General features: G+C 45.9%; 1 protein-coding gene across 1 annotated transcript in view; it reads left to right on the top strand.

Moving 5' to 3' along the window:
- The window catches only part of agpat3 (1-acylglycerol-3-phosphate O-acyltransferase 3), a 93,664-nt gene extending 88,413 nt beyond the window's left edge, over positions 1-5,251 (top strand). Inside the window, exon 9 of the mRNA XM_068041307.1 lies at positions 1,369-5,251. Within this exon, the coding sequence (XP_067897408.1) occupies positions 1,369-1,457 (89 nt within the window). The 3' untranslated portion in view covers positions 1,458-5,251. The remainder of the gene's footprint in view (positions 1-1,368) is intronic.
- Positions 5,252-23,060: the final 17,809 nt, after the last annotated feature.

Genomic DNA, 23,060 nt, shown 5'->3' with positions numbered 1-23,060 from the left:
TTAGAGTTACAGCACTGAAACAGGCCCTTCGGCCCACCGAGTCTGTGCCGACCATCAACCACCCATTTTATACTAATCCTACACTAATCCCATATTCCTACCACATCCCCACCTTTCCCTATATTCCCCTACCACCTACCTATACTAGGGGCAATTTATAATGGCCAATTTACCTACCAACCTGCAAGTCTTTTGGCTGTGGGAGGAAACCGGAGCACCCGGAGAAAACCCACGCAGACACAGGGAGAACTTGCAAACTCCACACAGGCAGTACCCGGAATTGAACCCGGGTCGCTGGAGCTGTGAGGCTGCGGTGCTAACCACTGCGCCACTGTGTTACCTTGACAAACTGGAGAAACTTAGAGCAGGGAAGGCTGAGGAGATTTGATAGAGGTGGTTAAAATCATGAAGGGTTTAGATAGAGTAAATAAAGAGGTTGAAGGGGTGATAACCAAAGGGCAGATTTGAGGTGATCAGTAGAAGAACTAGACGCAACATGAGGAAAAACATTTTATGCAATGGATGGTTAGGATTTGGAATGCACTGCCTGAAAGGATGGTGGAGACAGATTCAATAGGAGCCTTAGGGATATGGTGAAAGAGCGAGGGAGTGGGACTGACTGGATTGCTCTTCCAGTTTGTTGATGCACCGAATGGCCGCCTCCTGTGCTGTAGTATTCTATGATTCTATAAAAAGTAGCTGGACCTGCACCTGAAGAGTTGTAACCTGCAAGGCTATGGACCAGGTGCTGGCAGATGGGATTAGATTGGGCAGTTATTTATTTTTTTGGCTGGCGCAGACAAGATGGGCTGAATGGCCTCCTTCTGTGCTGTAATTTTTCTATGCTTCTATGGGATTTGACAGAGTAGTTAGGGAGAAACTTTATTTATAATGGCTGAAGGGGTGATAACCAAGGACACCAATTTAAGCTTATTAGCAAAAGAACCAGAGGTGACATGAGTATTTTCTTTTATGGAGCGAGTTGTTGTGATCTGGAATGTGCTGCCTGAAAGGGAGGTCGAAACAAATTCAATAACTTTCAAAAGGAAATAGGATAGATACTTGGAAGCAGAAAAAATCACAGGGCTATGGAGAAAGAGCAGAGGAAGTGCCTCTTGCTTGTTGCCCTGTGGGTTGTTCTACCTTGTGGGGGCCTGAAATTAATCCTGAGCCCATTTACTGGATGAGTTCACATCTATAGTTCTGCCTGGCTAATGAACAGGATTACCTGAAACACTAATCACTTGTTACTGAGCCCTGAGATTGTTTGTTTTTAATTTTGAATTGGTGTTTTCCAGCACTATCCTGTGATAAACCATCTCTTCCCCCCTCCTTCATTGTTACCGTTTGCTTTCCCTGTTTTCACAGCATCCTTCTGTGTGCGGCGACTCATTGGAGTGACAGAGATTGGAAAAGGGTCTAGTTATGGAAACCAGGAATTTAAGAAGAGGATGTAGAGGTGTTAATGGAAAGACTTCCGAGCTGCTTACCGAAAATAACTTCATGAATTTTTAGGAATGTTTTGCTCTCCACAATTGATGGCAACTAACGGTGACTAGGAGCCAATAATTGGCCATTCCATAATCAACTCGTGAATGGGCAGCTGTGCTGACCCTCTGTTCACACTGCACTGACGGCCTCTGCCCAAGTGGCTGTCTGGCACCCCTCCCCCCACTGTGCCACACTTCAGCCCCTCCCTCCCACCCCCCCACCCCGCCCCCCCCCACCAGCCCCGGTGCCGCGCTCCAGTTCCTCTTCTCTCCGTATCTGCCTGTTTTTCCGGCAGTCACTGGGAGCCTCTGACACCTTGACCACCTCCGTTCCAGGGTTCTTTGATGTGCCGAAAGGTTTTGTGGTGCAGGAGTCTCAGACAGCAAGTGTCCATTCTGATTAGTTTTTATAATGTATACTGACTGACTAATTCCGTTACGTACTCAACCCTTGCAGTGCCAGCTATTGTCACTGCACTGACTCTTCAGTGATGGGTCAGTAACATTGGCACCAAGGATGCAGTGTATTGGCTGCTTGTAGACTGAATTTAAACATAAGAATGAACAGAATGCCACATGGCATACAGATAAGTTTCAGTCTCACAAGAGAGAGAAAGACAGTGATCCCTGCCCCAGCATCTCTACCAACTTCGATCTACACTCAAATCACCTCTCTTTCCCCCACCCCCACAATTTCTCTTCTCCTATATTCCAGCCTGAACTCATTTGCTGAGATCTGTAATTCCTGTTTTAATTTAATCAAATCATGCAACTGACTTTTTATATTTAGTGGTTAGATCAGGAAGGTAATTTGAGCTGAGGTTGAATGCGGGGCTTCTGCTGGGTCTCTGACACACAATCTGTCTCCTCTTGTGATGTTCAGTGTTGACTCTGCCCAGGACTAGTCACCAGTGTGTTAAACAGGAGCTGGGGTCAATGACTGTTTTGAGTTCTGAATAAGCTGAATAGGTTTATCATTTCATTTGTCCGTGGAAAGTCTCTATGATGTACTTAAGCAAGGGGCGTGGTTGCAGTGAGACACAGTGCTTGAGACCCCCAGTTTTGGGAGGGCTGGAGGGAGCAGGATCTGCACTGTGTAACAGGACCCCCAGTCTGGGGGATTCTGTGCTGCACTGTATAACAGGGCCCTTAATCTGAGGAATTCTGCACTGCACTGTGTAACAGGACCTTTAATCTGGGGAATTCTGTGCTGCACTGTGTAACAGGACCCCCAGTCTGGAGAATTCGGTGCTGCACTGTGTAACAGAACCCCCAGTCTGGGAATTCTGTACTCCACTGTATAACAGGACCCCCAGTCTGGGGAATTCCGCACTGCACTGTGTAACAGGACCTTTAATCTGGGGAATTCTGTGCTGCACTGTATAACAGGACCCCCAGTCTGGGGAATTCTGTGCTGCACTGTATAACAGGACCCCCAGTCTGGGGAATTCTGTGCTGCACTGTGTAACAGGACCCCCAGTCTGGGGAATTCTGTGCTGCACTGTATAACAGGACCCCCAGTCTGGGGAATTCCGCACTGCACTGTATAACAGGAGCCCCAGTCTGGGGAATTCCGCACTGCACTGTATAACAGGACCCCCAGTCTGGGGAATTCTGTGCTGCACTGTGTAACAGGACCCCCAGTCTGGGGAATTCTGTGCTGCACTGTGTAACAGGACCCCCAGTCTGGGGAATTCTGTGCTGCACTGTATACCAGGACCCCCAGTCTGGGGAATTCTGTGCTGCACTGTGTAACAGGACCCCCAGTCTGGGGAATTCTGTGCTGCACTGTGTAACAGGACCCCCAGTCTGGGATCCAGACATTGCAGTTATGTGGAATACTAGTCAGACCTTCTGATCTGTCCCACAGGTCACACTTAGTTCAGACTGAGTGTCTGTTTGCACCAGCGTTGGATTGATGGGGTTTGAAGCAGAGATCCCTGAATTCTCCAGTTTTGTATCTTAGTGGCAATGGTAGATTAAATCTCACTGCTTACACCACTGGAACAGGTCAATTATCTGCAATGAAATTGGATGTTACTGTTCACCCAGAGCTGTAGTCAGAGGAGATCTGTCACTCTGATTCAAGAGAGAAATTCAAGTCAACATCTCGGAATCCAGTTTGTGAATTTACAATGTGAAAGTGGAGCTTAAGAGGTGGCTTTCGATGATGCTGGGAATATGGAGAATAGTTAGCTAAGCAGTGAGGTATTCATTGGAATGGAGTGAAGCAGTGACTGATTTCAGTTTGCTGCTAATTTTTAATCTTTTGAAAGCACCCTTTTTGGGGCTTTGAGCACCCTCTGGTTTTAATCCTATACCAATACCTCCCTACACTCCGAATATTAAATGTTAGAAATCTCCTTCTGCCATGTGTTTGGATCACAATCAACTTCTTTCTGTTTGTTAATCTCCTTAAAGGATTAAATGGATCCATCCCTTTATATAAATGACCTATAACACAGTTCAGCCACAGAGAAGGTGTGTCTCTGCATTGTGTGCATGCCTCTCCGTTTCTGTGTTGCATGTTTGTTTTTCTTTGTAGATGATCTGGAATTTCAGACTCAAATCTCTACAGATTTGGAGCATAAAATTTAAAATGAATGATTTGAAAATGACTGGAACTATATTAGAATGAGAGCTGCCTGTACTTATATCTATCACTTTCACCCATCCCAGAAAGGGCTCGGGCTCAGGTCTGTACCTGTCCTGGGAGTGTTTGATGGGAACAGTGTGGAGGGAGCTTTACTCTGTGTCTAACCCTGTGCTGTACCTGTCCTGGGAGTGTTTGATGGGGGACAGTGTAGAGGGAGCTTTACTCTGTATCTAACCCCGTCTGTACCTGTCCTGGGAGTGTTTGATGGGGACAGTGTAGAGGGAGCTTTACTCTGTGTCTAACCCCGTGCTGTACCTGTCCTGGGAGTGTTTGATGGGAACAGTGTAGAGGGAGCTTTACTCTGTGTCTAACCCTGTGCTGTACCTGTCCTGGGAGTGTTTAACACTGCTTCTGGAGTCTGTAATGGAGAGATCTGTTTCCAAACTAACACCCCACCCTGGATGCGCAGAAAATTTGCTTTAAAAAAAAATTATTCTTTTTATGTGGTAGTTCATTTCAATAAAGGAATAATAGAGATATTGAAATCTGCGTAGATCCATGCAGACAGGAGCTGCACTGCCCTGAAACTCCTTGCCCGCCAGAGGAGGTTCACAATGGCTCTGCCCCAGGGGACAGTGGGGAGGATGGAATCTGGGACACAGCCACTCGAGATAAATGAACTGATGTGTACACCTGGGAGGCACCCTGTGGTATGTGGGACTGTTCAGTGTTGTTCCCTGCTGCAGTCATGGGTGGTCTCTGGCTGCAGCCCATACTCTGATTGTGTCTGTTCTCCCCTCTGTTACTGTTATTTTGACAATAATGGTATCAGGATCTTGGCACAGACCTACCAGTAAATGTAAACTAATTTGTAAATACACTGGAGCCACGAAGTTTGTGTGTTTTGGGGTTTAGCACTGATGAATCAGTATATTCCAAACAGTTATTTGTACGGGACGGGACACTCCGTCTTCCCGCCATTTGTGTTGTGATCCTGAGCGCCTGTTTATTACCATTTTGCATGTTCTGCAGTTTCACATGTTAAATGTCTACAAGGACTTTCAGGGATTAAAAATTTTAACTGGATGAACCATGCCACCAGCTTCACGGGACTGGGGTGAGAGCTGTGTTAATCATGCATTTCAGAATAAACAAGTAAACAGTTCCACTGTGCTGGTCTTGAATGTGGTGCTGCTGCTAGGAAGATTTCACCACCTTGACTCATTGGATCAGTGGGGCAGTTTATAGAAATGATTGAACCTCATCAAATCCTCCCCTCCCTCAGCACCTCCTCCCCTCCCTCCTCAAATCCTCCCCTCCCTCAGCACCTCCTCCCCTCCCTCTTCCTACAAGCTGCAGCTTTTTCAATACTTGCTTGTCATCCAGTTACTTCCTCCTGTTTCTCTGCTCTTTGGTATTATCTCCTGCGTTTGAGCTTGACCTGATGTGGTTTGAGGACGACAGACCACGTCACAAACCAAGGTTTTAAATTTAGTTCATGGAGATTTCGAGGAATGTGGTCAGAATTAACCACAGTCGATTGGGCAGAACTATTATTGGGGAAAGCTACAGATGCACAGGGAGAGGTGTTCAGAAAAACTATTTGGTAGAATATAGGATCAGTACATAGCCTTAAAAGGCAAATGCTATACTTGTGTAACTAAATAACCTTAGTCAACAAGACCAGTAAGAGATGGTATAAAACAAGAAAGGGTTTATGTGAAAACAAAGAACAGTAGAGAAGAACTGCAAAAAGGAATACAAGAAAAATGCTTACAGGGAATATTAGTAACAGCAGCTTACATTTAGATAGAACCTTTAATGTAGTAAAGCACCCCAAGGCACATCACTGGTAAATTACAAGACAAAGGGTTTGTTTACAAACCAAGTCCAGGAATCCTGGTGACCTCTTTGTTTTTCTTTTTAAAAAGTTAATCTGGAAGCTTGAAGAGATGCAGAATCAGTATCCATAATTAAACTATAAGTCCTTAAAATATATTTTACAAAAAATAGAAGCACTCTCATAACATTCATTATATATATCAAAAAAGCAGTGGTCCCAGCACTGACCCTTGGGGAACACCACTGTCTTATATCGTCCAGTCTGAAAAACAAACATTTACTATAACTTGCTGTTATCTGTTCTTGTACCCGCTTTTTATCCAATTGGACACTGACCCTCCTATTCCATGAGCCTCAATTTTGTTAACCAGCCTTTTATGTGGTACTTTGTTGAGCACTTTTTAAAAATCCATACAGACAACATCCACTGTATTCCCTTCATCAAAAAATTCAATTAAATTAGTCGATCTGCCTTTTACAAATCCATGTTGGCTCTCCTTAATTAACTCAAATCTCTCCAAGTGTCTATTGATTTTTTTTTCTCCGGATTATTATGTCTAAAACCTTACCCACCACTGATAAACTAACCGGCTTGTAGTTGTTAGTACTCTCCTTATACCCTTTCTTAAATAAGGGTGTCACATTTTCCACTCTCCAATCCTCTGGCACCTCCCCCGTATCCAGGGAAGTTTGGAAGATTATGACAAGCCCTTCCGCTATCTCCATCCCCACTTCCTTTAGCAACCTGGGATGTAAACCATCCGGACCAGGTGACTTATCTACCGTCAGCATAGCCAGACTTTCCAGTACCACCTCCATCTCAATTTTTACCCTAACCATTGCCTCTACTCTCTCCGTTTTTATCAATATTTGTCAGATTCCTCTTCCTTAGTAAACACTGATACAAAGTACTGATTAAGTATTGTAGCCTTGCCCTGCGCCTCAAAACATATATTAGGGGAGATAGTAGTGTAGTGGTAATGCCACGGGTTCAAATCCTAGCACGGCAGCTGGTGGAATTTTAATTCAATTAATTAATAAATGTAATTAATAAAATCTGTAATTGAAAGTTAGTCTCAGTAATGGCACCAGGAAACACTCAGATTTGTCATAAAAACCCATCTGGTTCACTAATGTCCTTTTAGCGATATAAAAAAAATCAGGGGAAAGTTTTTTTTAAATCTACCATATAAGTGATAAAGTTAGTATGACTAAAGTGTGTTTTTTTTAAAATTAGTGTTATTTATTAAGGATTTTAGATTGTCGTGGGTAGTGTTTGGAGTAGAACAAGGCCCCTAGTGTAATTAGTATTTTTAATTAAAGGCCGCAAACAAGACTCCAGGATGGTGTGTTGCCTCCCTGGTGCTGGGGTCAAGGATATCTCGGAGCAGCTGCAGGACATTCTGAAGGGAGAGGGTGAACAGCCAGTGGTCGTGGTACATGTCGGCACCAACGATATAGGTAGAAAAAGGGATGAGGTCCTGCAAGATGAATTTAAGGTGTTAGCTAAATTAAAAAGCAGGACCTCAAAGGTAGTAACCTCAGGATCACTTCCTGTGCCATGTGTTAGAACATAGAACAGTACAGCACAGTACAGGCCCTTCGGCCCACGATGTTGTGCCGACCCTTTAACCTAATCTAAGATCAAACTACCTACATACCCTTCATTCTACTATCATCCATGTACCTATCCAAGAGTCGTTTAAATGTCCCTAATGTATCTGCTTCTACTACCACCGCTGGCAGCACATTCCACGCACCCACCACTCTCTGTGTAAAGAACCTACCTCTGACATCTCCCCGAATCCTTCCTCCAATCACTTTAAAATTATGCCCCCTGGTGATAGCCCTTTCCACCCTGGGAAAAAGTCTCTGGTTATCCACTCGATCTATGCCTCTCATCATCTTGTTCTTTCTTTTGGGCCTCCTTATCTCGAGAGACAATGGATACGCGCCTGGAGGTGGTCAGTGGTTTGTGAAGCAGCGCCTGGAGTGGCTATAAAGGCCAATTCTGGAGTGACAGGCTCTTCCACAGGTGCTGCAGAGAAATTTGTTTGACTGGGCTGTTGCACAGTTGGCTCTCCCCTTGCGCCTCTGTCTTTTTTCCTGCCAACTACTAAGTCTCTTCGACTCGCCACAATTTAGCCCTGTCTTTATGGCTGCCCGCCAGCTCTGGCGAATGCTGGCAACTGACTCCCACGACTTGTGATCAATGTCACACGATTTCATGTCGCGTTTGCAGACGTCTTTATAACGGAGACATGGACGGCCGGTGGGTCTGATACCCGTGGCGAGCTCGCTGTACAATGTGTCTTTGGGGATCCTGCCATCTTCCATGCGGCTCACATGGCCAAGCCATCTCAAGCGCCGCTGACTCAGTAGTGTGTATAAGCTGGGGGTGTTGGCCGCTTCAAGGACTTCTGTGTTGGAGATACGGTCCAGCCACCTGATGCCAAGTATTCTCCGAAGGCAGCGAAGATGGAATGAATTGAGACGTCGCTCTTGGCTGGCATACGTTGTCCAGGCCTCGCTGCCATAGAGCAAGGTACTGAGGACACAGGCCTGATACACTCGGACTTTTGTGTTCCGTGTCAGTGCGCCATTTTCCCACACTCTCTTGGCCAGTCTGGACATAGCAGTGGAAGCCTTACCCATGCGCTTGTTGATTTCTGCATCTAGAGACAGGTTAGTGGTGATAGTTGAGCCTAGGTAGGTGAACTCTTGAACCACTTCCAGAGCGTGGTCGCCAATATTGATGGATGGAGCATTTCTGACGTCCTGCCCCATGATGTTCGTTTTCTTGAGGCTGATGGTTAGGCCAAATTCATTGCAGGCAGACGCAAACCTGTCGATGAGACTCTGCAGGCATTCTTCAGTGTGAGATGTTAAAGCAGCATCGTCAGCAAAGAGGAGTTCTCTGATGAGGACTTTCCGTACTTTGGACTTCGCTCTTAGACGGGCAAGGTTGAACAACCTGCCCCCTGATCTTGTGTGGAGGAAAATTCCTTCTTCAGAGGATTTGAATGCATGTGAAAGCAGCAGGGAGAAGAAAATCCCAAAAAGTGTGGGTGCGAGAACACAGCCCTGTTTCACACCACTCAGGATAGGAAAGGGCTCTGATGAGGAGCCACCATGTTGAATTGTGCCTTTCATATTGTCATGGAATGAGGTGATGATACTTAGTAGCTTTGGTGGACATCCGATCTTTTCTAGTAGTCTGAAGAGACCACGTCTGCTGACGAGGTCAAAGGCTTTGGTGAGATCAATGAAAGCAATGTAGAGGGGCATCTGTTGTTCACGGCATTTCTCCTGTATCTGACGAAGGGAGAACAGCATGTCAATAGTCAATCTCTCTGCACGAAAGCCACACTGTGCCTCAGGGTAGATGCGCTCGGCCAGCTTCTGGAGCCTGTTCAGAGCGACTCGAGCAAAGACTTTCCCCACTATGCTGAGCAGGGAGATTCCACGGTAGTTGTTGCAGTCACCGCGGTCACCTTTGTTTTTATAGAGGGTGATGATGTTGGCATCGCGCATGTCCTGGGGTACTGCTCCCTCGTCCCAGCACAGGCATAGCAGTTCATGTAGTGCTGAGAGTATAGCAGGCTTGGCACTCTTGATTATTTCAGGGGTAATGCTGTCCTTCCCAGGGGCTTTTCCGCTGGCTAGGGAATCAATGGCATCACTGAGTTCCGATTTGGTTGGCTGTATGTCCAGCTCATCCATGACTGGTAGAGGCTGGGCTGCATTGAGGGCAGTCTCAGTGACAGCATTCTCCCTGGAGTACAGTTCTAGGTAGTGCTCAACCCAGCAGTCCATTTTCTTGGGTTGGTCAGTGATTATGTCCCCCGATTTAGATTTGAGGGGGGCGATCTTCTTGATGGTTGACCCAAGAGCTCTCTTCATGCCATCATGCATTCCTCTGATGTTTCCGGTGTCTGAGGCCAGCTGAATATGACTGCATAGGTGTTGCCAGTAGTCGTTTGCGCAACGCCTAGCTGTTCTTTGTGCAGTACTTCTGGCTGCTTTAAGTGCTGCGGATGTTAAATCGCTGGGGGCTTTCTTGTAGTTCAAAAGTGCAATGCGCTTAGCGGCTATGACAGGTTCCAGCTCTTCATTATGAGATTGAAACCAGTCTGCATTTCTCTTCGCACTTTTGCCGTAGGTGGTCAAAGCTGACTCATAGATGGCGTCTCTGATGTGGGCCCACTTGGTCTCAGCATCCCCTGTGGGAGTGTTTTGAAGGGCTGTTACAAGTGAATTTAGAAATTTTTGTAACAGCTGTGGGTGAGAAATTCTGCTCGTGTTGATGCGCGGGTGGCCCTTCTGCTTGGAATGATGCAACTTCTTTGGTCTGAGTCTAACCTTGCTGCCCACCAGGGAGTGGTCGGTGTCGCAGTCCACACTGTGGAAGCTGCGTGTGATTTGAACACTGTTTAAGACGGCTCGCCTTGTGACAATGAGGTCTAGCTGGTGCCAACGACGTGATCTTGGGTGCCTCCATGAAACCTGGTGACAGGGTTTAGTGTGAAAGAACGAGTTGGTGATGCAGAGGTTATGATAGGTACACAACTCAAGCAGTGTCTGCCCGTTCTCATTCATCCTTCCAACGCCATAGCGCCCAAGGCAGGAGGGCCATGAGTCATGGTCGGCCCCAACCCTGGCATTAAAGTCCCCCAGCAGGAATAGGTGTTCGGTGTTGGGGATGCTGCTAATGATGTTATGGAGTTGTTCATAGAACTGGTCTTTAGCTTCATGTGGGGAGCAGAGTGTTGGAGCATAGATGCTGAGTAGGTGTACTGGACCAGAGGTGGTGAGCAGTCGGATGGACAGTATGCGTTCCGAGCCATTTGAGGGAGGCTCTATCATGCTGAGCAAGGAGTTTCTGATGGCGAAGCCCACTCCATGCTGTCTTGGTTCTTCAGGATCCCTGCCCTGCCAGAAGAAGGTGTAGTCTTGCTCTGCTAGAGAGCCACTCGCGGGGAGGCGAGTCTCCTGAAGTGCTGCAATGTCTACATTGAATCTACTGAGCTCGTTGTTAATGATGGCGGTCTTCCGAGAATCGTTGATTTGTGTAAGGTCTTCCGACAGGCCAGGACACATAGTTCTGACGTTCCAGCTTGCAAAGCGAAGGGCTGGTACCTTCTTTCCTTTTTTCATGTTGTTTGGTGCGGTGTATCAGTCCACCTTTCGGGCAATGACCCTGAGCTCCAAGCACCCATTGAAGCAGGCAGACTGTGGCGGGACAGAACCTTATTGACCGGGGGCTGCCCGGTTTGAGGCGGGCGGTAGCTGTCCAGTGAGGTGCAATGACCTCTCCCACCGACAAAGGCAACCCGTGGCGCCCAGTTTCTACGCCAATTTATCTGGACTTATAACCCGTAACTGCTGCCTTCTGTGTTGTGTCGGTCGCTGTGAGGCAACTATGGAGTGACCTCTCCATGGCGCATGCCTGGGCAAATTTATGGAGGTTGAGAGTTGCCCAGTCGTCAAAACCCCCCACTCGGCCTTTCTGGTGGGGTCCAAAGGAGTGCAGGACACGACGTTTGGCACCAGTATGGCTGCAGGAACTGCCGGAAACATGCCAAAGGTGACACATGACCGCCTACGGGGTTCCGCTCCGGATTTTCTGTTAGGGTTTACTCCCTTAGCCTTGGTCTCTCCCGAGACGCCCACAAGGCAGTGGGGTTGTTGGGGCCCCTACACAGGTGTAGGATGGTGCCGGTGGGAGGACCTCTATCAAGTCACCTCTCATCCTTCTTCGCTCCAATGAGAAAAGCCCTAGCTCCCTCAACCTTTCTTCATAAGACATGCCCTCCAGTCCAGGCAGCATCCTGGTAAATCTCCTCTGCACCCTCTCTAAAGCTTCCACATCCTTCCTATAATGAGGCCACCAGAACTGAACACAATATTCCAAGTGTGGTCGAACCAGGGCTTTATAGAGCTGCAGCATAACCTCGTGGCTCTTAAACTCAATCCCCCTGTTCATGAAAGCCAACACGCCTTCTTTACAACCCTATCAACTTGGGTGGCAACTGTGAGGGATCTATGGACGTGGACCCCAAGATCCCTCTGTTCCTCCACACTGCCAAGAAGCCTGTCTTTTAGCCTGTATTCTGCATTCAAATTCGACCTTCCAAAATGAATCACTTCACACTTTTCCAGGTTGAACTCCATCTGCCACTTCTCAGCCCAGCTCTGCATCCTGTCAATGTCCCGTTGCAACCTACAACAGCCCTCCACACTATCCACAACTCCAGCAACCTTTGTGTCATCGGCAAACTTACTAACCCAGCCTTCCACTTCCTCATCCAAGTCATTTATAAAAATCACAAAGAACAGAGGTCCCAGAACACATCCCTGTGGAACACCACTGGTCACCGAGCTCCAGGCTGAATACTTTCCATCTACTACCACCCTCTGTCTTCTATGGGCCAGCCAATTCTGTATCCAGACAGCCAACTTTCCCTGTATCCCATGCCTCCTTACTTTCTGAATGAGCCTACCATGGGGAACCTTATCAAACGCCTTGCTAAAATCCATATACACCACATCCACTGCTCTTCCTTCATCAATGTGTTTTGTCACATCCTCAAAGAATTCAATAAAGCTTGTGAGGCATGACCTGCCCCTCACAAAGCCATGCTGACTATCTCTAATCAAACTGCTTTTCCAAATAATCATAAATCCTGTCTCTCAGAATCCTCTCCAATAATTTGCCCACCACCGACGTAAGACTGACTGGTATGTAATTCCCAGGGTTATCCCTATTCCCTTTCTTGAACAAGGCAATAACATTTGCCACCCTCCAATCCTCTGGTACTACTCCAGTGGACAGTGAGGACGCAAAGATCATCGCCAAAGGCGCGGCAATCTCTTCCCTCGCTTCCCGTAATAACCTTGGGTATATCCCGTCTGGCCCCGGGGACTTATCTATCCTCATGTCTTTCAAAATTTCCAGCACATCCTCCTTCTTAACATCAACATGTTCGAGCATATCAGCCTGTTTCACACTGTCCTCACAAACGACAAGGTCCCTCTCACTAGTGAATACTGAAGCAAAGTATTCATTTAGGACCTCCCCTACCTCCTCTGACTCCAGGCACAAGTTCCTTCCACTATCCCTGATCGGCCCTACCCTCACTCTGGCCATCCTCTTGTTCCTCACATAAGTGTAGAACACCTTGGGATTTTCCTTAATCCTACCCGTCAAGACTTTTTCATGTCCCCTTCTAGCTCTCCTAAGTCCATTCTTCAGTTCCTTCCTGGCTACCTTGTAACCCTCTAGAGCCCTGTCTGATCCTTGCTTCCTCAACCTTAAGTAAGCTTCCTTCTTCCTCTTGACTAGCTGTTCCACATCTCTTGTCATCCAAGGTTCCTTCACCCTACCATCCCTTCCTTGCCTCATCGGGACAAATCTATCCAGCAGTCGCAGCAAGTGCTCCCTAAACAACCTCCACATTTCTGTCGTGCATTTCCCTGAGAACATCTGTTCCCAATTTAAGCTCCCCAGTTCCTGCCTAATAGCATTGTAATTCCCCCTCCCCCAATTAAATATTTTCCCATCCCGTCTGCTCCTATCCCTCTCCATGACTATAGTAAAGGTTAGGGAGTTGTGATCACTATCACCGCAATGCTCTCCCACCGAGAGATCTGCCACCTGGCCTGGTTCGTTGCCAAGCACCAAATCCAACATAGCCTCCCCTCTACATATTGAGTCAGGAAACCTTCTTGGACACACCTGACAAAATCTGTTAGTGAGTATAGGAACAGGAGAATAGACCAGATGAATGCATGGCTGGAGAAATGGTGCAGGAGGGAGGGATTTCGATTCCTGGGACAGCTGAACCGGTTCTGGAGAAGGTGGGACCTGTATAAGTGGGACGGTTTACACTCAGGCAGGACCGGAACCGATGTCCTCGCAGGGGCGTTTGCTAGTGCTGTTGGAGAGAATGTAAATGACAATGGTAGGGGGATGGGAACCTGAGCAGGGAGACTGAGGAGGAGGAAACAAGGATAGAAACGAAAGACAGGAAACAAAAAGGCAAAAGTGGAAGGCATAGAATGGAATAGTGTAGGTCAGATGGTTTCACAGGTCGGTGCAACATCGAGGGCCGAAGGGCCTGTACTGCGCTGTAATGTTCTAATTCTAATTCTAATTGTGCGAAATAATGCTAATATGACTAAGAATGTTAAAAAGACAAGCCTAAAGGCATTGTGTCGCAATGCGTGGAGTATTTGCAATAAGGTAGGTGAATTAACCGTGCAAATAGATGTAAATGGATACGATACAGTAGCGATTATGGAGACATGGCTGCAGGGTGACCAAGGATGGGAACTGAACATCCAAGGGTATTCAATATTTAGGAAGGACAGGCAAAAAGGGAATGGAGGTGGAGTAGCGTTGTTAGTAAAAGAGGAAATCAATATAATAGTGAGGAAGGATATTAGCTCAGAGAATCCTGATGTGGAATCTGTATGGGTGGAGCTCAGGAACACCAAGGGGCAGAAGACGTTGGGAGTTGTATATAGACCCCCAAATATCAATAGCGATGTGGAGGATGACATTAAACAGGAAATTTTTCAATAAGGGTGCAACTGTAATTATGGGCGACTTCAATCTACATCTAGATTGGGCAAACCAAATTAGCAATAATACTGTAGAGGAAGAATTCCTGGAGTGTTAGTGATTTTTTTTTTTGGACCAATACATTGCGGAACCAACTAGAGAACAGGCCATCCTAGACTGGGTATTGTGTAATGAGAGAGGATTAGTTAAGAATCTTGTGCGGGGTCCCTTGGGGAAGAGCGACCATAACATGATAGAATTCTTCATTAAGATGCAGAGTGAGAGAATTGATTCAGAGACTAGGGTCCTGAATCTAAATAAAGGAAACTATGAAGGTATGAGGTGCGAGTTGGCTATGTTAGATTGGGGAATGTTACTTAAAGGGTTGACAGTGGATAGGCAATGGCTAGTATTTAGAGAGCGCATGGATAAATTACAACAATTATTCATTCCTGTCTGGCGCAAAAATAAAACAGGAAGAGTGGCTCAACCGTGGCTTACAAAAGAAATTAGGGATAGTATTAGATCCAAGGAGGAGAAATATAAAATGGCCAGAACAAGCAGAAAATCTGAGGATTGGGAGCAGTTTAGAATTCAGCAAAGGAAGACAAAGGGATTGATTAAGAAGGGGTAAATAGAGTACGAGAGTAAGCTTGCAGTGAACATAAAAACTGACTGTAAAAGCTTCTATAGATATGTGAAGAGAAAAAGATTAGTGAAGAAAAATGTGGGTCCCTTACAGTCAGAAACAGGGGAAATTATAATGGGGAACAAAGAAATGGCTGACCATTAAATACATACTTTGGTTCTGTCTTCACAAAGGAGGACACAAATAACCTCCCAGAAATGTTGGGGAACATAGGGTCTAGTGAGAAGGAGGAACTGTATGAAATCAGTATCAGTAGAGAAATGTTGTTAGGGAAATTGATGGGATTGAAGGCCAATAAATCCCCAGGGCCTGATAATCTACATCCCAGTGTACTTAAGGAAGTGTCCCTAGAAATAGTAGATGCATTGCTGATCATTTTTCAAAATTCTATAGACTCTGGAATAGTTCCAACGGATTGGAGGGTAGCTAATGTAACCCCACTATTTAGAAAAGGAGGTAGAGAGAAAACAGGGAATTATAGACCGGTTAGCCTGACATCAGTAATGGGGAAAATGCTAGAGTCCATTATAAAAGATGTAATAGCAGAGCACTTGGAAAACAATAACAGGATCGGACAAAGTCAACATGGATTTACGAAAGGGAAATCATGCTTGACAAATGGACTGGAATTTTTTGAGGATGTAACTAGTAGAATAGATAAGAGAACCAGTGGATGTGGTGTATTTGGACTTTCAAAAAGCTTTCGATAAGGTCCCACATACGAGATTAGCGTGCAAAATTAAGTATCATGGAATTGGGGGTAAGGTACTGACGGATAGAGAACTGGTTGGCAGACAGGAAACAAAGAGTAGGAATAAACAGGTCTTTCTGAGTGGCAGGTAGTGACTAGTGGGGTACCGCGGGGATCAGTGCGAGGACCCCAGCTACTAACAATATATATTAATGATATAGATGAGGGAATTAAATGTAATATATCCAAGTTTGCAGATGACAAAGCTGGGTGGGAGTGTGAGCTGTGAGGAGGATGCAGAGAAGCCCCAATGTGATTTGGACAGATTGAGTGAGTGGGCAAATACATGGCAGATGCAGTATAATGTGGATAAATGTGAGTTTATCCACTTTGGTGGCAAAAACAGAAAGGCAGATTATTATCTGAACGGCGATAGATTGGGAAAGGGAGAGGTGCAGCTAGACCTGGGTGTCCTTATGCACCAGTCGCTGAAAGTAAACATGCAGGTGCAGCAGGCAGTTAAGAAGGCAAATGGTATGTTGGCTTTCATAGCAAGAGGATTCGAGTACAGGAACAGGGATGTCTTGCTGCAATTATACAGGGCCTTGGTGAGACCACATCTGGAATATTGTGTGCAGTTTTGGTCTCCTTATCTGAGGAAGGATGTTCTTGCTATGGAGGGAGTGCAGCGAAGGTTCACCAGACTGATTCCTGGGATGGCAGGATTGAAGTTTGGTGAGAGATTGGGTCGATTAGGCTTTTTTTCACTAGAGTTTAGAAGAATGAGGGGGGATCTCATAGAAACCTACAAAATTCGAACACGACTGGACAGACTAGATGCAGGAAGGATGTTCCCAATGGCAGGGGAGTCCAGGACCAGGGGTCACAAAGGATAAGGGGTGAGCCATTTAGGACTGAGATGAGGAGAGATTTCTTCACCCAGAGAGTGGTGAACCTGTGGAATTCTCTACCACAGAAAGCAGTTGAGGCCAAATCATTAAATATATTCAAGAAAGAGTTAGATATAGTTCTTAGGGTTAATGGGATCAAGGGATACAGGGAAAAAGCGGGAACAGGTTACTGAGTTTGGATGATCAGCCATGATCGTATTGAATGGTGGAGCAGGCTCGCAGGGCCGAATGGCCTACTCCTATTATTCTAAATCTGCCATCCTTGTCTGGTCTGGCCTACATGTGACTCGAGACCCACAGCAATGTGGTTGACTCTTAACTGCCCTCTGAATTGGCCTAGCAAGTCACTCAGTTGTCAGGGGCAATTAGGAATGGGCAGTAAATGAAAGAATTTTTAAAAACTGTTGGGGCAAGGGAAGTAAACGGATCAAAGTTCATGATAACATTTACAGAAATGCCTGCTCTACATATTTCTATTCTTCCTGCCAAAGTGAACAACCTCACAATTTCCTACATTATACTCTATATGCCAGATTTTTGTCCACTCACTTAACCTATCTATATTTCTTTGTGTCCTCTTCACAACTTGCTTTCCTACCTATCTTTGTATAATCTGAAAATTTGGCTACAATACACTCAGTCCCTTCATCCAAGTCATTATTATAAATTGTAAATAGTTGAGGCCCCAGCACTGATCCCTGACCCGAATCCTAAGGGTAACCCTAACCCTTACCTAATTCCTAAACCTAAACAGCCCTTACATTGAGTAAGGGGATGTATAGAACCTAACTTAGCTATTCTAAACACTATTCCCTTAATCTTCTTTAAACCCTTACCCTAAAATCTATCTCTTTGTCTTGACCTTAAGCACGACTGCTCTTTCAATTAGATGTACTCACTGCAAAGTTAGTAATATATGCCTTGCATTCCAATTCCAATTCTAACCCTAGTATGGAAAATGGCAGGAAGAATTGGGCAGACACCAATGCAAGGTAAAATGCCACATAAACGTGGAAGATACCAACTGAGTGAAACTGAAGAAACTAGTATATAAACACGAGAGGGGAGGCTTTTTCCACCCCTGCTGCCCAATTACCCTAACCTAACTCTAGTTACAGTTTGCCAACATGAAAATGCCCTATTTATCCTGACTCTCTGTTGCCTGTTCGTTAGCCAATCCTCTATCCATGCTAATATATTACCCCCAACACCATGCGCTCTTATCTTGACTATAACCTTTTATGTGGCACCTTATCAAATGCCTTTTGGTAATCCAAATACACTACATCTACTGTTTATGCTTGTTACATCCTCAAAGAATTCTAATAAATTTGTCAAACACGATTTCCCTTTCATAAACCATGTTGACTCTGCCTGATTGTATTATGATTTTCTAAATGTCCTGCTACTACTTCCTTAATAATGGACTCTAGCATTTTCCCAATGACAGATCTTTGGCTAACTGGCCTATGTAATGTCATGCTTTCTGCCTCCCTCCTTTCTTCAATAGGGATGTTGCATTTGCAGTTTTCCAATCCACTGGGACCTTTCCAGAATCTAGGAAATTTTGGAAGATTACAACCTATGCATTCACTATCTCTACAGCCAATCTTTTATCATCCTATGATGCAGGCCATCAGGTCCAAGGGATCTGTCAGCCTTTAGTCCCATTAGTTTTCCCAGTACTTTTTCTCTTGTGATAGTGATTGTTTTAAGTTCCTCCCTCCCTTTTGCCTCTCTACTATTTTTGGGATGCTTTTTGTGTCGTCTTCTATGAAAATACTTGTCCAAATACTTGTTCTGCCATTTCCTTGTTTCCCATTATTAATTCTCCAGTCGCATCCTCTGAAGGACCAACACTTACTTTAGTCTGCTCTCTTCCTTTTTATATATTTGTAGAAGCTTTTACTGTCTGTTCTTAGATTTTTCAGTAGTTTACTCTCCTGCTCTAATTTCTCCTTTTTTTAGGTCGTCTTTTGCTGCTTTCTAAAATGTTCCCAATCTTCTGGCCCACCGCTAATCTTTGCAGCATTGTACACCTTTCTTTCACAAGAAATAGGAGCAGAAGTAGATGCTATTGAGCCTGCTCCGCCATTCAGTGCAATCGTCGATGATCTTGGGCTTCAATTCCACTTTCCTGCCCACTCTCCATATCCCTTAATTCCCTGCGAGACCAAAAATTTATCCCAGCCTTAAATGTATTCAATGATGGAGCATCCACAACCCTCTGGGGTAGAGAATTCCAAAGATTCACAACCCTTTGAGTGAAGTAATTTCTCCTCATCTCAGTCCTGAATGATTGACCCCTTATCCTGAGACTGTGTCCCCGTGTTCTAGATTCCCTGACCAGTGGGAATAATCTCTCAGCTTCTATCCTATCGAACCCTTTCAGAATCTTGTATGTCTCAATTAGATCACCTCTCATTCTTCTAAACTCCAGAGAATATCGGTCCAATTTACTCAGCCTCTCCTCATAGGACAACCCCCTCATCGCAGGGACCAATCTAATGAACCTTCGCTGCACTGTCTCCAGTGCAAGTATATCCTTTCTTAAATGTGGAGACCAAAACTGCACACAGTATTCCAGATGCAGTCTCACCAAAAGCCTACACAATTGTAGCAAGACTTCTTTATTCTTGTACTCCAATCCCCTTGCAATAAAGGCCAACATGCCATTTGCCTTCCTAATTGCTTGCTGTACCTGCATGTTAACTTTCTGCGTTCCTTGTGTAAGCACACTCCAGTCTCTCTGAACATCGACACTTACAAGTTTCACACCTTTTTAAAAAATTCAGCTTTTCTATTCTTGACCAAAGTGAATAACTTCACACTTCCCTACTTTATACTCCATTTGCCATCTTGTTTCCCACTCACTTAACCTGCCTCTATCTCTTTGCAGCCTCTCTCTGTCTTCTCCACAGCTTACCTTTCCACTGAGCTTTGTATCATCAGCAAACTGAGATACATTACTTTATGTCTCTTCATCCAAGTCATTAATACAGAGTGTAAATAGCTGAGGCATTGATCCTTTTCACTGCCTGCCAACTTGAAAATGCCTCATTTATGCCCATGCTCTGCTTCGTGTCTGTTAACCAATCCTCTATCCACGAAGTCCCGTCTTCACATTGAGGATACCCTCCATCGTGTTGTGTGACACTATCACCGTGGTAAATGGGATAGATTTCAAACCGATCCATCGATGCAAAACTGGGCATCCATGAGGCGCTGTTGGCCATCAGCAGCAGCAGAATTGTACTCAACCACAATTTGTAACCTCATGGCCCAGCATATCCCCCACTCTACCATTACCATCAAGCCAGGAGACCAACCCTGGTTCAATGAAGAGTACAGGAGGGCGTGCCAGGAGCAGCACCTCAAAATGAGGTGTCAACCTGGTGAAGCTACAACACAAGACTAATTGCGTGCCAAACTGCATAAGCAGCATACGATAGACAGAGCTAAGCGATCCCATAACCAACAGATCAGATCTAAGCTCTGCAGTCCTGCCACATTCAGCCGTGAATGGTGGTGGATAATTAAACAACTAACTGGAGGAGGTGGCTCCACAAATATCCCCATCCTCAATGATGGGGGAGCCCAGCACATCAGTGCAAAAGATAAGGCTGAAGCATTTGCAACAATCTTCAGTCAGAAGTGCGGAGTTGATGATCCATCTTGGCCTCCTCCTGAAGTCCCCAGCATCACAGATGCCAGACTTCAGCCAATTCGATTCACTCCGCGTGATATCAAGAAACGACTGAAGGCACTGGATACTGCAAAGGCTATGGGTCCTGACAATATTCCGGCAATAGTACTGAAGACCTGTGCTCCAGAAAGTGCTGCGCCCCTTGCCAAGCTGTTCCAGTACAGCTACAACACTGGCATCTACCCTGCAATGTGGAAAATTGCCCAGGTATGTCCTGTACACAAAAAGCAGGACAAGTCCAATCCGGCCATTTATCGCCCCATCAGTCTACTCTCTATCATCAGTAAAGTGATGGAAGGTGTCATCAACAGTGCCATCAAGCGGCACTTTGCTTAGCAATAACCTGCTCAGTGACACTCAGCTTGGGTTCCGCCAGGGCCACTCAGCTCCTGACCTCATTACAGCCTTGGTTCAAACATGGACAAAACAGCTGAACTCAAGAGGTGAGGTGAGAGTGACTGCCCTTGACATCAAGGAGCTCTAGCAAAACTGAGGTCAATGGAAATCAGGGGGAAAACCCTCCGCTGGCTGGAGTCATACCTAGCGCAAAAGAAGATGGTTGTGGTTGTTGGAGGTCAATCATCTGAGCTCCAGGACATCACTGCAGGAGTTCCTCAGGGTAGTATCCTAGGCCCAACCATCTTCAGCTGCTTCATCAATGACCTTCCTTCAATCATAAGGTCAGAAGTGGGGATGTTTGCTGATGATTGCACAATGTTCAGCACCTTTCGTGATTCCTCAGATACTGAAGCAGTCCGTGTAGAAATGCAGCAAGACCTGGACAATATCCAGGCTTGGGCTGATAAGTGGCAAGTAACATTTGCACCACACATGTGCCAGGCAATGACCATCTCCAACAAGAGAGAATCTAATCATCTCCCCTTGACATTCAATGGCATTACCATCGCTGAATCCCCCACTATCAACATCCTGGGAGCTACCATTGACCAGAAACTGAACTGGAGTAGCCGTATAAATACCGTGGCTACAAGAGCAGGTCAGAGGCTAGGAATCCTGAGGCGAGTAACTCACCTCCTGACTCTCCAAAGCCTGTCCACCATCCACAAAGCACAAGTCAGGAGTGTGATGGAATACACTCTACTTGCCTGGATGGGTGCAGCTCCAAGAACATTCAAGAAGCTTGACACCATCCAGGACAAAGCAGCCCTCTTGATTGGCACCCCATCTACAAACATTCACTCCCTCCACCACCAACGCACAGTGGCAGCAGTGTATACCATCTACAAGATGCACTGCAGCAATGTACCAAGGCTCCTTAGACAGTACCGTCCAAACAACAAGAACAAAGAACAGTACAGCACAGGAACAGGCCATTTGGCCCTCCAAGCCTGCGCCAATCTTGATGCCTGCCGAAACTAAAACCTTCTGCATTTCCGGGGACCGTATCCCTCTATTCCAAACCCGCAACCTCTACTAACTAGAAGGACAAGGGCAGCAGACGCATGGGAACACCACCACCTGCAAGTTCCCCTCCAAGTCACACACCATCCTAACTTGGAACTATATCACCGTTCCTTCACTGTCACTGGGTCACAATCCTGGAACTCCCTTCCTAACAGCACTGTGGGTGTACCTACCTCACATGGACTGCAGAGGGTCAAGAAAGCAGCTCACCACCACCTTCTCGAGTGCAATTAGGGATGGGCAATAAATGCTGGCCTGGCCAGCGATGCCGACATCCCATGAATGAATAAAAAAAAATATATTACCTCCAACACCATGAGCCCTTATCTTGGCTATTAATCTTTTATGAGATAGTCAGCACGGTTTTGTGACGGGTAGGTCGTGCCTCACAAACCTTATTGAGTTTTTCGAGAAGGTGACCAAACAGGTGGATGAGGGTAAAGCCGTGGATGTGGTGTATATGGATTTCAGTAAGGCGTTTGATAAGGTTCCCCACGGTAGGCTATTGCAGAAAATACGGAAGTATGGGGTTGAAGGTGATTTAGTGCTTTGGATCAGAAATTGGCTAGCTGAAAGAAGACAGAGGGTGGTGGTTGATGGCAAATGTTCATCCTGGAGTTTAGTTACTAGTGGTGTACCGCAAGGATCTGTTTTGGGGCCACTGCTGTTTGTCATTTTTATGAATGACCTGGAAGAGGGTGTAGAAGGGTGGGTTAGTAAATTTGCGGATGACACTAAGGTCGGTGGAGTTGTGGATAGTGCCGAAGGATGTTGTAGGGTACAGAGGGACATAGATAGGCTGCAGAGCTGGGCTGAGAGATGGCAAATGGAGTTTAATGCGGAAAAGTGTGAGGTGATTCACTTTGGAAGGAGTAACAGGAATGCAGAGTACTGGGCTAATGGGAAGATTCTTGGTAGTGTAGATGAACAGAGAGATCTTGGTGTCCAGGTGCATAAATCCCTGAAGGTTGCTACCCAGGTTAATAGGGCTGTTAAGAAGGCATATGGTGTGTTAGCTTTTATTAGTAGGGGGATCGAGTTTCGGAGCCACGAGGTCATGCTGCAGCTGTACAAAACTCTGGTGAGACCGCACCTGGAGTATTGCATGCAGTTCTGGTCACCGCATTATAGGAAGGATGTGGAAGCTATGGAAAGGGTGCAGAGGAGATTTACTAGGATGTTGC

Source organism: Heterodontus francisci, chromosome 10 (assembly GCF_036365525.1).
Source record: "Heterodontus francisci isolate sHetFra1 chromosome 10, sHetFra1.hap1, whole genome shotgun sequence".
NCBI lineage: Eukaryota > Metazoa > Chordata > Chondrichthyes > Heterodontiformes > Heterodontidae > Heterodontus > Heterodontus francisci.
Note: the sequence above shows the minus strand (reverse complement) of the source record. Positions and strands in the feature narration are given on the sequence as shown.